This window comes from Apis dorsata, unplaced genomic scaffold, assembly GCF_000469605.1.
Source record: "Apis dorsata unplaced genomic scaffold, Apis dorsata 1.3 scaffold_196, whole genome shotgun sequence".
Taxonomy (NCBI): Eukaryota; Metazoa; Arthropoda; class Insecta; order Hymenoptera; family Apidae; genus Apis; species Apis dorsata.
In genome coordinates this window covers 336,363-352,231 of record NW_006263480.1, presented here as the reverse complement: position 1 = coordinate 352,231, position 15,869 = coordinate 336,363, and the positions used below count along the sequence as shown (strand labels likewise).

The window sequence follows — 15,869 nt, the reverse complement described above, 5'->3', positions numbered from 1 at the left end:
TTAACAATATTTAAACATAAAAATTAAAATAGAATTTCGAAATATTGCTTTCAAATATATTTAGCAATATTTAAACATAAAAATTAAAATAGAATTTCGAAATTTATTTTTATGTTTGACTTAAGCATGAAATATTTCCACAATCCTAATTACCACCAATAGGATAATAACTCGAAACAGGTCGTAGAGTTACCCTTCTCTCGTTTCAATATCCTCAATTACAAATACCTGCGAACCATAAATTTGAATGGGAAGTTTGTCGAAATATGATTCATACTACGGGGGGGGGGGGAAGGTACAAAGGTGGAATTTCGCCGGATGGCTGAGAGCAAAGTGGCAAAATTGCCAGAATTCAACATAACGGTGATCTTTGACCCATTTCTGTGTATTCTAAAGCCAAGGAAGCGCTTGCGTGGGTGGAACAGAATGAAAATAAAGTAATCTCGCGTAGAGGAAGCCGGTCGTCTTGGCGCCAAACGCATTGATTTCCTGAAAAGATATTCGGGGTTGTTATACCCTGAATCCACGTTTATAAACGGATATGCACCACGCTTCCTTTTCTTTCATGAATAATAATATAGATCAGACAGCACATTCGTCATCTTGCAATTAAAATATAATGATACATATGTATATCTTATTATCTTACACAATAAAATAATATTCTATGTATTTTAAGTTCGAGAAGATAATATTATTAATTAAATTATTGTTTCTCGTTATTTATCTTGTAATTTTAATAATTTTTCTTTTTTTTTTTTAGGAGAAACTTTTACGATTACTTCAAGATTATAAATCATATTTGTTTATTCAATTTTCGAATGTATTCTTTTTATTACACGTACGTATTTCTTTTCTACATCAAATACTATATCAAACTTGCGCGATTTATTCGCGAGAACGATATAAATTTCTTTCCACCCACGTCTTCGAAACTTCATACACCGGTTCATATTTGACCAACTCGAAAAATATGAAATTGTATATTATCTTACGAAAAACTTTGTAATTTTATCAAGATTTTATACGAAAACTTAAACTTTTTTTTTATTCTATATTTATTCTCAATAGTTTTTAAATTTGTATTCTTATTTTTCTTGAATATAAAGAAAAGTAGTGGATAACTTTCACAAAATGTTAAAAATTAAAATAACCTCCAGAAGGAAATATTACTTTAATGGTTAAATTACCGGTAAGTATATATTTATCACGTACAATATTACAATATTATCGATCTAATTTCACTATAAAAATTGTCTGATATTTTTATAGAAATACGTATTTCCGTTTATCCATTTTCGAAAAACGTATTTTACCCAACACTGTGGCGTCAATACCGTATATCACGAGCCATAATGTTTATTTATTCCGAAACGTGTTGTTCAATGATTTACAAAAACACACGATCGACCATTTAGTTTAAAAGTACAGCGGGGGACACGTGTCGTGTTTACGTATCTCGTCTATCTGTGTCACATATACCGTGATCTAAAAATATTTATATATATATAATAGTAATATATATAAATGTATATATATATAAATATTTATATACATAAATTAAACGTATTTATTAAAAATAGAAAATGTTAGAAATCATGGGTAGTCTTTTTAATTTATTTATGTTCTTACCTGAGAGATTAGAGGGATTCGGATACCGGATGGTCACGTGTCATTGGACCCTTAACCCCCACCCCTTCCTTCACTTTTCCTTTAAATAAGGCGTTCAAGTCAAACAAACATCAAACGTTGCAATTACTCGGACATTAGAAGATCGTCCTTCGAAACGTTGCCGCGCTTCGACCGCGTTTTCGTATTCGTACTTTTTACCAATTTCTGCCTAAAGTTATCCGACATTATGTTCGATTGGTTGAGATTATCGAGTTTATCGAAGAAAGTTCGGGGGAAGAAAGGATTTTATCATGTAAACGAGAAGAAAAAATTATCGGTCTCGTATTCATCAACGTATAACTTCGAATCATCCACGGATTTTGAGCTTAAAAATTCTTTGTCGAATATAGGGACGCCGAACAGTAAGAAATCGGCGAAGAATAATAATAAGAAGAAAACTTCGAGGGGGATATTCTCCTTTTTAAAACGGAGATCGAAGGCGGAAATTATCGAGAGAAGAAAGAAGAAATACCAGATAACCGACAGCATATTAGAGAAGATAATGGATGATGTGATGAAGTCGGAATCGGATGAGTCCGTATTTTGTTTCGTGAACAAGAAGAAAGAGGAAACGGAGATGAAGGAATCGGGCCAGAATAATTTTTGCATCGAGGAGACGTCGTCGAAAAAACGGAAACGAAAATACAAATTGAAGAGGAAAATGGACGTGAGAAGGAAATTCGACAAATTGGACGATATCTCCCAATTTTCATTCACATCCTCGTCAAACGAAGACAGCTTCGTCACATCCTCGCCAAAGATGAAACCCGCCATAAAGAGGAAACCCCGCGGGTACTCGTTCAAGGAGGACAAGAAGAAAGTGTCGTTCGCCGATCAGGACAAGAAAAGGTGCTTGTGGAAAATGTCTAAGTACGACGAGGAGATAGAGGAGCTGATTGCCGATAAATCGAGCTCGATCGATTCGTTAGATTCCTACTTCTTCAACAGCGATGACTCCGATAAAGACTTTGTGATCGATCAAAACAAGAATGTGCAAGTTTTCGAAACGGAGAGTTCGAATTATTTCGATTGCATTGTTCACGTTTCGGCTAAGGAGGAAGGTGGTTTGGAGTGTATCAATTATGGAAACATGTCGGACGAAATTATCTCCTCGGGGTTAAACATGAAGAACGAGGAGGAGGAAGAGTCGGGTATAATCCACGACAAATCCTTGTATTGCGCGTCGAGTTTTATGAAGGCTACCTTCGACGACGAGAACGTGTTCGATCTCGAGGAATCCGATGAGCGTTTGGTGAGAAACGCGAGCAGAACCGTTCTCGACGAACTGTTGGAGATAAATTACCAATCGAACGTGAAAAATTTAGAAAGTGTTTGGAACCACGAGGAAGAATTGACTCTCGCGAGGCCCAGCGAATCCATGTATTACACGCCCAATTACGTGTCGTTCAACGAGGACGAGAAAGAGCCATCCGAGGAATCGGAGAGATCCGGGGAATCCGAGGGATTCGAGGGATTCGAGAGATCCGAGAAATCGGAGGCGCCCGATGGATCCGATGGATCCGAGGGATCCGAGGGATCCGATGGATCCGATGGATCCGAGGGATCGGAGGAATCGGAGGAATCGGAGGAATCGGAGGAATCGGAGGAATCGGAGGAATCGGAGGAATTCGAGGAGGAATCGGATGACGATTACGTGATAAAGAATGCTAGACAGATCGTCTTCGATAAATTATTGGAATGGAACGAACCGATTGTGAATAGTTTTGAAAATTCTTCATCGTTGTCCAACGAGTCAACCGAGGAATTGTGCAGCGATGACAGTTTCGACGAGGATCGGATGACAAAATCGATCAATCTTGAGCAGAATTTATCCATCAACAATTTAAGAACGGAACAAATTAAGAACAGCCTTTACAGATATCCCCTCAATCAGACGTACGAATATTCCGACGATGATGCTCTATCCTCTTCCGACACTTCTGACACGCAGAATAACGAATGTAAGTTGTTTCTTAATCTTTCTTATCTTTAGTTAACATTTATAAGTTTTAACAATACTTGCATATTTGATAATTGTCGTAAAAGTTGTTTAAATTAGTTTTTCTTTCGAATTTTGTCTCTGTAAAATTTATTTATTTTCTCGTGTTATTCTATCGTGTTATTAATTTTTGTTCAGTCTTGTCGTATGGATATATCGAAATTTTAAAAGGAATATATTTAAAACGATTAGAAATTCTTATGATGAAGTGATAATTTTTATTGGTCTGTTCAAATTTTTCCTTTTTTTTTATTCGAGATTAGTTCTTTTATAAGGAACGTTCAATTTACTTTGAAAACAAAAATTGAATCGTTGTAAAAAATTGAATAGAAATTAGAAATTGCATTTTGATCAAATTTTAATAAAATTTTAATTTCTATTTGTTATTAAGATCGTGTACAAATATAAATCAATTTTATCTTTATATTTTATTCATATGATGAATATTTATAATAATTTATAAAATTTTTCTTTCAGAATTTGTTAAATTTTACTCACCATATCAAGAGAGATATTGGCCAGGTCCTAGGAGCGAGGGCTTTGGAGTGTGGTGATTGGGTCAAAAGCGTCCCATATTGGCAAATCCAATCTAATTTACGTTAATTACGATCGTCAACCGTTGAATGTGATCGAAAATGATCCGATCAATCATGAAAATTGTTTAATGTGTATTGTTTGACGAAATCGCGTGTTTTACAATTTTTAACTGGTATATATAATAAATAATAATAGCGTAATAATTTGCATTAATATTTGGACACGGGATATATTTATATATTTAATTATTTAATCAATAGAATATATAAGATATTTCATATTATATATTCAATATATAATAAATTTCATTTATTTAATATAAATAATTTTTTACAAAATGAATGATGAATGGATAATAACAAAACGTTAATATTGTAAAAATATTCACAAGTTTTATAATTAACAAGTTATTATAAACATTGTATACCATAGAATAGATTATTGGAATTAATAAAATATAAATGTATTTGAATAATTAAAATAGAATTAGTTTTCCTATATTAATGTTTATTTTAAATCAAATGATAAACAATCATAAGATTTATCATTGGTAAGGCTATATCATTGTTTATTATTACTTATATTTATTTCTTATTCTTATTTTATATATTATGTATAACATTCTATTTGATAGCTTTAAATTTTTTTCGCGTGCTACTAAAGTACTAATTTCTTTTATAAATAAATTATTAATCGTAATTTTTTAACTATTTAAACGTTTCACTTTTTAATATTATATTCTTTTGCTAAATTTGTCGCATATAAGCGTTATTTTTAATAATGCATATGAATGTAAATATCTGAAATATTGTAAGGAAATTTAATTACGATAATATATTTTGTATATAGTATAAAATGTAGTTGTATAGACAATAGAATATTTCAATTTTTATAAAATTACGAGTATAATATTAACATTCATCATTTCATTTATCGATTATTATGCAAAAAATTACAGGTATTAAATAAATAAAATTGATATTTTTACTAATTAAGATAGGTATTTTTTAATATATTAAAGATTAATCTAATAACATTGTAACAAACAAATACGCAAATAAATAAAGTAAAGTAAGTAAAATAATAATCTTTAGTGTCTGAATATTAATGCAAATCTCTCAAGATATTAGAGAAAAAGGCGTGAAATACTTGAGAATATCTTTTTATCTCAATATTCATCGTGTTCATCGTGAAAAATGTAAATTAATTTCTAATCAATGTTTGACGTCTTATTTACCGACCGAGTTTTAACGGGTGATCGATAATCAATTTTCATAAATCCAACATTTAGGGGGCGCGAAAAAAATGATATTTCATCGTTACGAGGGAAATCCAGCTCGTAAAAACATTCGAAAGATTTGCTGATAGAAAAATGATCGAAAAAAAAAAGTATATCTTTTTTAATTAATATCGTTAAGCAAAAACGATATCCGCTTTTATCGATGCGTTTACTAACGAAAATAAAATTCGATTTGAAACGCGAAATTTGATTGGCGATAATTAATCAATTAATCAATTCAAACGTATGTTTGAAATGTAATCGAATTAATTCTAATGTTTTAAATTATTTTCGAATCGAATCATTCTATTTAACGAGAATTAATTATTGTTTAATTGTAAAATATTGAGATAAATTCGTATCTTAAAAATATTAAAATATAATTGAATAAAAAATATTTAAAAAAAATATTAAAGTTCGTCTAATACAATATCGTGATGTTTGATATATAGCAAATGCGAATTCGGGTTATGGGTTTATTTAAATTGAGTATTATATTCTTGAAACGAAATGATATATCATATTATGAAAATTCAATTTTATTAATTTTAAAAATATAATTTTTTATTTTTTAATTTTATAAAATTAATATTATTAATTTTTAAAATATAATCTGTCATTGTATACTTTATAATCAAATGATATAATCAATATATTTCAATAAATCTTATAAATGATTATATAGAAGTTCTTATTTTTATCATAAAAATCCTATGTTTGAATCCTAAACCTTTCGATAATGATTATAGCAGAAAAAATATTATGAATAATTAATTAAAATGTTATTCATATATTCCATATACACATATCTTTTTAATCCATAATTTATAAATCTTTGAAAATTAAACAAATTAATTAATATAAAATTTTATATGATATTTTAATCGAACAAGTAAAATATTATATTATTATATTTTTTGAAAAGGAGATAAAAGATTTATTTGATAATTTAGAAATTGAAGAGAAGCATAAGCATTGCTATATTTTCATTGAATCTCGAACGTTACTTGTAAAACCTATTGAAAAAATCTAATGAAACGCAAACGTGTTTATATAATAAAAATCTTAAACGTTGCATATTAAAAAAACCAATTATTTTCATTATCAAATAATCAAATAATGAGATGAAAAAATAATATCACTTAATACACTTTTAATACGAAATAATTGTATTATTTAAAAAAAAAGATTATTTTTCAAGTAATTTTAAAAAACTTTGTATTAAAATAAAAGAATCAGAAATATCTCGAATAATTTCATTTTAATTGAAATGTATGTCATTTAATTTGAATATATGAATTATATAAAGAATTTTCAAGTATAAAAAGTGATCTTATAATTCGATTATTCTTCGATTTATTTTCAAGCTTGAATTGAATATTGGTAATAAAATTTTCACAAATTTATCATTTAATTCGTTAACGAACTTCTAGTATCACTTTAACATCCAAAACTTCATCCTTAACCGTACCTTTGTTCGCCCTGCGTTTAAAGTTATACAAACGAGTGGAACGAAAATAAAAAAGATACAACTTTGAAACGTTATTCCATTCCTTCCCGCGGAATTGCAGCGTTAAAGCGACTGTCACGAAAGTTAAATTAGCTGGCGTAACGAACGATCACGTAAATCGATACTCGACAACTTAATATTCAAAATATTCAATTAACTTAACCAATTTTCAATTAATTCCCTCGTTTCAACTCGAAAGGAAATATGTTATTATTTATTTTTATGATGTATAAAATTAACAATTGTTATTAAGATATAACCATGCAACTGGATTAAAATCGAAAAAAGTTAAAAATGTTATAAACGTTAATGAATGAAGTTTGTTGATCTTATTATTTTATTTGTGGAAATATGTATATTTAAAAGACTGGATAATCGAAATCTTTGAATTAAAACTCGTAATCGTGATCTGATTAATTGTGATAAAAATAAAATTCGAAATTGATTAATTATTTCTTTTGATATTTTATATAAAATTAATTTTACATACGTGTGTAAAAATTCTATTATCGTGAAACATACATGTACATTTCTAATAACGTGAAAAGCATCTATGATCGAGATGGAACGTGGTTTGCATGCAATATACGTGCGATGAATTATTCTGAATATTTTCCGAAAAAAATGTACGTATTCAAACTTTATATCATACATTTTCATTATCGTATATATTTAATCATTACAGTTATTTGTAAACGGACAAATAACAATTAAAAAGAGATATTTCCATTTATTTTTTCATATTTCCAATTTTATCAAATTAATCATCGAAATACTATATTTAATTTCTACAAGCTGAAAATACACCGATTAACTTGTTCGATGCGGAGCCAAAAATTGAATGATATTTCGCAGTGAAGAATATTGATTTTCGATAAATAGGGAAAATATTTTGTAAAAATGGGGAAAAATGCAAACGAAATTCAAAATAACTGCGCGCATTGCAGATAAGTTTATCTTGAAAGCACATAGGGAAAGAAAATTGCGGATGCGGATGGAAAACTTTTTTTCATCTTTCACGTTTCTTGAAAAAATTTATGACGCGTCAATCGCCATAAAACAGAAAATTTATAGCAAGCGTTGAATATGTTATCGATTACTTAATGGAAAAATGATTATTAAAAAATTTAAATTTCAACGTTATTTAACGTGCTGGTGACCTCTTCAAAACCACTTTGCAACCCTCTTGGATGTCGCGAGGCCAGGCTGGGAATTTGCTCTACCGCGTATAACAAAAGAATTCATCTAATTCTTCGAATACCAAAGTTCGTGAACTCGTTTAAAACAAATTAAGCACTCAATCTTCGTTTAACTTAATTACGTATAATAGAATTTTTGACAATAAGTATGATTTATCTCTATTACTCTCGAATATCTTCATTGTCCTATTATTTTTATTAACGATTTCATTCAATCTTTCATTTAATTTTTCTCTCTTCTTTTGCTCTGGCTTTTCAATAAGATGAAGCAGCATTTATAATCTTATAATGATATATTAAAAAATTTAAATATTTATTTACAATTTAATAAGAGAGTAAATAACATAATTCATAAGAAAAATTATTTATTTAAATATCATTTAAAGTAATTTCTTAATGACAAAAAATTAGCAATGAAATTGTAAATAAACCTAACCTCAAAAACATAAAAATAATAATATAACCTTAATAATTAATTTTCACCCAAATTCATCATTCATTCGTAAATATCTTTTTCCATAAATGACAATATTAACAATTTTACATATAATAAATGTTTATCTATCCAAAACACCCTATTACACCCTCGACAGAAACAGGACTGAATGATATAATTGACAATCTATCACCTAAAATATATTAACACAACACAATATATTAATTTCATCAACAGATTGATCAGTGTTTCAATTAAATTACATTTTTAAATCTCGAAATTCTTGATATGATCGTTTTTCCACCCTCGAGCATCATCTAAGCGATAGAGGATACACTTCGCTCGAGAGACGTAGGAGTCCATATATCGCGAATGAAATTTCCTTTTCAGATGAGAGCTAGAGATCTCTTTTACCCCTCCCCTCCAAAGGGACGTAGTCGCGCGTGCAATTTGCATGATTACACCCTCGGATCACGCATCGGTTCCCTCGATAAATGGACAAGCAGCAATCTGTCGATCGAACAGTTTCTCTCGGTGCGAATAACGTTTCTCGATCGTAATAATAATGATTCCCGCTCTGCCACGCTCGATCGCACAGTTAGGCGGGAATAGTGTTATATATAGGTTTGAATTTCGTTTTCTCATTCGTCCGTTTATATCGTTTATATATTACATTTAGGTCGCAGCTATTTCGATCTTCGATCGTTGATTCATACGTATCGTGCACTGTTAAAGAGATGATATAACGATGAGAGGGATGTAGAGAGAGGTAACAAAATTTTTTCCATTAAGATACCGCTTATCTTTGGTTTCAGAACTTGAAAGTTCGATGCATTTGAAGGATTGTTCTGATTTTTTCAATTATTCGAATTATTCGATGGATTAATACAGTGCACGATAAATTTATCCTTGTTTTATTTCTTTTATCGAGTATTAAGTTAATTTATATGTAACGTGTTAAATAAAATAAGAAATAAATTATATTATCTATTGTTGGTAAGAAAGAAATGTTTCATAAATAATTTATATTTTTAATTTTTTGGAACTGGAATTAATTATATAATATTCTTTATCGTTATTTTAATTTAAATTTTATTCGTAGCTCGTATACAATGTATATAGTTTTAGTTAGGATATTTATTAAAAGAAAAGCACTTTTAAAAATCGCGCGCTTTTAATCATCATTCGTTTATTGACTGAAAATCACTAGTTAAGTTATACATTTTCCCTAATTTTAATAGAGTTTAATTTAAGGTAGGTATCTTCATATTAATAAGTTTACAGTCTTAATTACGTAATTTCTATTGAAACATTATTTTTCATAAAAATTTTAATATAACTTAACATTACTATTGTAATATAGCTCCCTTTTGCATTAGATCCCTCATTAAATTTAAAGAAAAATCATTTTAAAAATAAAATATATGAAAAGATTCAGAGGAAAGTAGATATAATTCTTTATTTTATTTAGATTATATTAAAAATAATTGCAGTTTCTATTTTTTCTATTCAAAATAAGAATATCATCTGTAATAAATTGCAATAAAAATAAATAAGTTTTATTGAAAAATTTTTATTGAAAAATATTGAAGTCTACTTCAACTATTTCTATATAACATTATCGATATTTTGAATAAAGAAAAAATTATAATTTTAATTATTTTCATTTGTTATCGTTATTTTAATTATACTATCGATCGAAATTATCGACAATAATGAACTAATAAAAACGATTAATCATCGAGAAAAATTAGAAACTATCCTAAAATTATTTTAATTAAATACCTATACGATATTCTTCTAAAAAGAGTTTTATTCGAGAAACGATATTTCACGCGAAACGATCCAATAGAAACGAAAGAGCAAGAATAAGGAATTACTACGTTTCTCGTATAAATCTTTATTCCTGATACACACTTCATTAATTTTAGGTTGTTGAGAGCCTATTCTTCTCGCCCAACAAGCAGCAGACAACGTCACCGAAACTGTTTCCTCTTGCAAACAGAACGCTTTTCCTCCGCTAGAGGGTTCGTTAAAACGAGTTGGGAAACGAAATAAATTCTTTCTCGTCCCTTGGAGCGAAGGGAGCGCATACAGACGAGAAATTTTCGAGACGATACCGAGGATAACACGCGTCGAGAACAACTATAAACGTATCCTTTAAGAAAATATCACGTCCCTAATAAAACGTGTAAATTGTATTCGTTTTTCCGGTTCCTGTCAATCAAATTTTTATTTATCTCGATCTGTAAAAATTTCTCTTTAATTGAATAGATACGTTTCTTCCTTTGGAGGAGAATCTAAGTCGAAGTTCGTAGAAGTATGTTAATTTTAATCTGTTCTTTATTGAAAGAATATATTGCAATAGATAATGTTGTACACAGTCAATGTAATGTATATACGAGAATCGATCCTTTTGAGGTTAAAGCAAACACAAAATTTTGTTATACAACAATATATCAATTGAGATTTATTTATATATAATACGAGTTTACTTTGGATGAAATGAGATGGAAATATTGGAATATATTAGAAGAAGCATTTCACAACAAATGACCAAAAGATAATTATTTTATTCAAATCATACACGTGCACGAAAAGTTATTTATAGTCTAATCAATTTCTAAAATACGTGCTACGGTATTTGCATTGTTTTCTAACGGTAATTACACTTAATACAGATGTTGCAACATGTTTCATCGACACGTGAAATGAAGTAGAAGTAAACTTTCGAGGGTAATGGAACAGGATGTGTTAAGTAACATATATAAATCGTGAATGCATGCTCCTCACAGTGATTGACAATTATCAAAAAATTATTACGATTATAAAAAAAAAAAATCACGATGATTGGTGCACGATCGAATTGTTATACGATTACAATCGGAGAAAATCATTTTTCATAAGGGATTTACTTAATATTATTGTCGTTAATATTAATTATTATTTATTTTTGGGTAATAATTAATTTTAAAGCTTCGTTATTCTTTTTCCCTCGTTTTTTATCTTTCCTTTCTTTCCGTCTTTGTCCACATCTCAAAGTCATATCAGCTTTTGACAACATTTTTAATTTAAATTTTAATTTATATTTTGTAACATATACTTTCGATACGTTATATAAAAGAATCCTTGAAATTACATCATCAGTTGAATAGTGTTTTTTTACATTAACACATTTTGCTTGGAATTTAGATTTTGATTTTGATATCCATAAATGATTTATGGATATTTAATCGAATTAGTAAGAATTTTTTGGAGTTTAAATTAAAGATTAAAAAGAAATTTATTATAATATTTATATTGTAATTTTGTGGTAATGAAAATGGTAATAATCTAGTAAAGAGAAAAAGAGAAAATATATCATTGTACGATTAAAATTTCTATCAAAAATTTGATTAAATTTATTGAAATATATTTAATCGTCATTCGTTGTTTCTAATAAAGGATTATAATATTATAAACACAAAATTAGTTCACATAGTTATGTATATCGTTAGAATTTAGCATAAATTAAATTCAGATTGTAATAATTAATTTTAATAGTTAATTGTAATAACACTTGGCAACTAGATAAAATTTAAGTAGTACAATCTTAAAAAGAATCATCCTGAAACTTCGTAAATATCGTACTTACATATATAATGAACGAATATAATGAATAGAATACTTTTTACAGAATAAAATAATTACCTATCGAAGACTAGTAATTACGATTAAACTTACAAATATATTACACAGGAAATAAGTAACATCATTCAAAATTAATTTTCTATTCCTTTGCATTTTTTTTGAATTGCATCTTCTTTATCGACGAGAAAAACAATATTAATTAATTTATCAATTTAACATAAGAAAAATTCAAAAGAATTAACGAAACGATCAATGCGAAATAATTAACCTATACTAAAATAATATTAAAAAAATAATATCAACAACTAATCAAATTAACAATCACTGATCCAAATCGAGAAATATTCCATTTCACAAAGAGAAACATAATACAAAGTTCAAAAAGAAATTCTAACTTTTATATTTTCGCACTGCTATGCATAAAAGAAGTTTCTCCCCGTCCACTCCCTCTGCACATTCGTATCCAATCACGTCGCATGTTATCAAGACGTTATCGAAAATACCTAAGCTATTACTTTGATTACTCAAGCATATGTTCGACCGGATATTCGAAGTATTTAACCATACCGTTTCCGTATCTGCTTGCGAGGGACCATGTTAATTGCATATGTATATCATACACGGTTGAATATATTTACGAATCGTGTAATCGTGGATTATTAATGTCTACGTTATTATTTGTGATATTCATTCGAAAATGGTACGTGAACGTTTAATTGTTATATTATATTATTTTATCGTATTATGCGTATATACAGGGTGGAGCTTTTAAAATTAATTTAATTTTATTTTTTTTGTAATTAGAATCAAACTTACAAATATATTACACAGGAAATAAGTAGTAACGTTATTCAAAATTAGTTTTCTGATTTTTTTTTGAATTGTATCTTCCTTATCGACGAGATTATAATATTAATTAATTTATCAATTTAACATAAGAAAAATTCAAAAGAATTAATGAAACGATTAGTGATCATAATAAACAACTGGATGATACGACTTTGGATGGATCTTCGAGGTAATGACGATTCAATTTCTTCTATATCTTTGTTTTGATTAGAACTTTTTTGTTTTTCAGAAATTTATGATTTTTTTTTGTCTGTTTGAATGAAGAAATAAATTAATCGTTGCGAGATTAAGATTGCGAATTTTTATTTCCATTATTTAAAAAATTTAATTCTGGAAGAACTGATTATCGAGATAATATTTTATTTTTTATTACATATATAATTTGCAAAATTTTATATACAAATAAAAGCTAGATAGCTTAAAAACCACCAGTTATTTCTATTCTATATTTTGTCCACAGAAGCTTAAATATATCGGTGAATTTTTCAATTCGATAAATCTCGAATCATACATTTCTCTACACGATTCACCTCATAAGACACTTTATCTTCGATTTGTTTCTGTCGATAAAATAGGATATATCTATTTTCTGTAGATCAATTTTCTCCTCCAGTTTTAGACGCCTTCAACGTTTTAGATGGAACGATGCATTATTCATCTCTGGTATCATTTATATAGTAGAATCACGAGACAAAAAAAAGAGTACTTTCTCTATTGTTAAATTGCTCGTTCCTTCTGTTATTTCATTCATCCAAAGATTGAAATACACGCTGAACAATTAACATTTGTCGACTATTCTTGGCTTGAATTACTATTAATAATGTTTCTTGTTACTCGTGATGAGTTTATAGAACTAAATGGATCATTTGCAGATAAAAAGCATTAAAATGTTCAACTGATATATTGATATTATGAAGATCCTGCATCATATAAGATAAATATGGATAAATATATGAATATGTGCAAAATTTACTTAATTCTAATTTCATAATAAAAGTTTTTTTAATGATTTGTAAATAAAAAGTATTTTCCCTTGTTGGATGGGAAAAATTCTTGAGAAAGTGAAATTAATTTCCAACCAATTTTTTTGAGAACAATAATTTTATCTGGAATTTTTCTACGATATACGAAATATAAAAATTAAATATTTTTTATCGTGAAAAATTTTTCCACACATGTTTCAATGTTATATTAAAAAAAAATGGAAAAATAAAAGAAATTTTTGATATAGAAATTTTATGAGTATGCAGAGAATAATTCATTTGAAGTAATTTTCTTTCAAAACAAAATATCTTCTTTTAAGAAAATACAATAATAATAATAATAATAATAATAATAATGCATCTCAATGCATTTTTTCCTTTATATTATATTTTTAAATATAATTTTCAAATTCAAAAATATTGAAACAAAAAGAAATGTCAATGGAAAAAAAAATATATATAACTCAATGGACTTTACATGCACGCAAATTAAAATTATTGAAATTAATTACTTTATTACTTAAATACCTTATAACGCAATATATGATCAATTTCGTGAATCGTTACGATCAAAGAATTTCTCCAATTAATTAAATAAATAAACAATTGTCATCTTTTAAAAATCGATAAATCTCATCAATACATCTACATTTTAAAAAAAAGCAATAATATATTCCTCGTATCCTAAATTATCCAATTAAACAACACATCCCTATTAAATAAACTGTTTTCGAATGATCATCGAAAATAAAAATAGCACGATACCTTATAGAACCGTCCATTAACACGTTTCCACGCGATCCATTATTCTTAGAAACTAATATCATTTGAATATAATTAAGACGATCGTGCTAACGAACCTTCCTTGAGATCATGAAGAAACGAGGGATGGTTCCTTCAACTCGATTGTTCCGTTTACCAACGAGACCAGCCAACTTCACGCGTGGGTGCAACTGACGTCACTGACGTTGCCTCTGTGCAAATCGTTTGCAGTTTATGCAATATGCATGAACGTTCGTTTACATCGTACTCGTACGCGTACGTGAACGAGGGAAAATTTGGGAAATTGCACGAATCAACCTGCGAAATGATCCTATGAAAGATTCGAAATCTATCTAAAATCGGATATTGTTATCGCTAATATTCGTGAAATAATTGTATGTACAAATGTTTGGTCAATGTTTTTTCCAGAATTTTTACGAATGTAATAATTAAATAAACTTTTCATAATTCTGATTAAATAATCGATCGATTTTAATTATTTCTAATATTTTTAATTTCGATTTTTAAATTAAATCGATCACGTGATAGTATTTCGATTATTTTTGGAAAGAAAGAAATCGTATATTTGCTATCACAATGATACAAAAATTATGATAAATATTAATATTAATGATACTTTAAATTTGAAAATATATTTGTAAGGTTCTATCAATAAAATATAATAAGTAAATATGCTTTTACATATTTATCGATTGAGATCCAAATAGTTTGGTTCATCAGTTTGGTTCTTTTTATTTTTTTGGTTTTTTAAAGGTTTATTGGCCAATTCATACGAATAAATTTTTCTTGTCAATCGTATGTATCGTGTAATATTTTTGTAATTGAGAAATGTATTTTTAGTAGGATAAATATAGATATAATTGTTTTATGGTAAAATATCCGAGCTTTGATTGCATTTAAAAATCAATTTATACGAGGCAATCAGAGTAAACGTATTTTTTTTATATAATGAAATTAAAAAAGTTATAAAGCGAAAGTTATTTCGATCAATGT

General features: G+C 27.9%; 2 protein-coding genes across 2 annotated transcripts in view; one reads left to right on the top strand and one right to left on the bottom strand.

The window, feature by feature from the left end:
- The window catches only part of LOC116185500, a 92,939-nt gene that overhangs the window by 13,822 nt on the left and 63,248 nt on the right, over window positions 1-15,869 (bottom strand). The gene's annotated exons all lie outside the window — the stretch shown is intronic.
- On the top strand, window positions 2,174-3,534 carry LOC116185498 (transcriptional regulator ATRX homolog). The gene is made up of 2 exons (XM_031509971.1): window positions 2,174-3,385; window positions 3,520-3,534. Exons 1-2 carry the CDS (start codon window positions 2,174-2,176, stop codon window positions 3,532-3,534), a joined length of 1,227 nt encoding a protein of 408 aa, XP_031365831.1.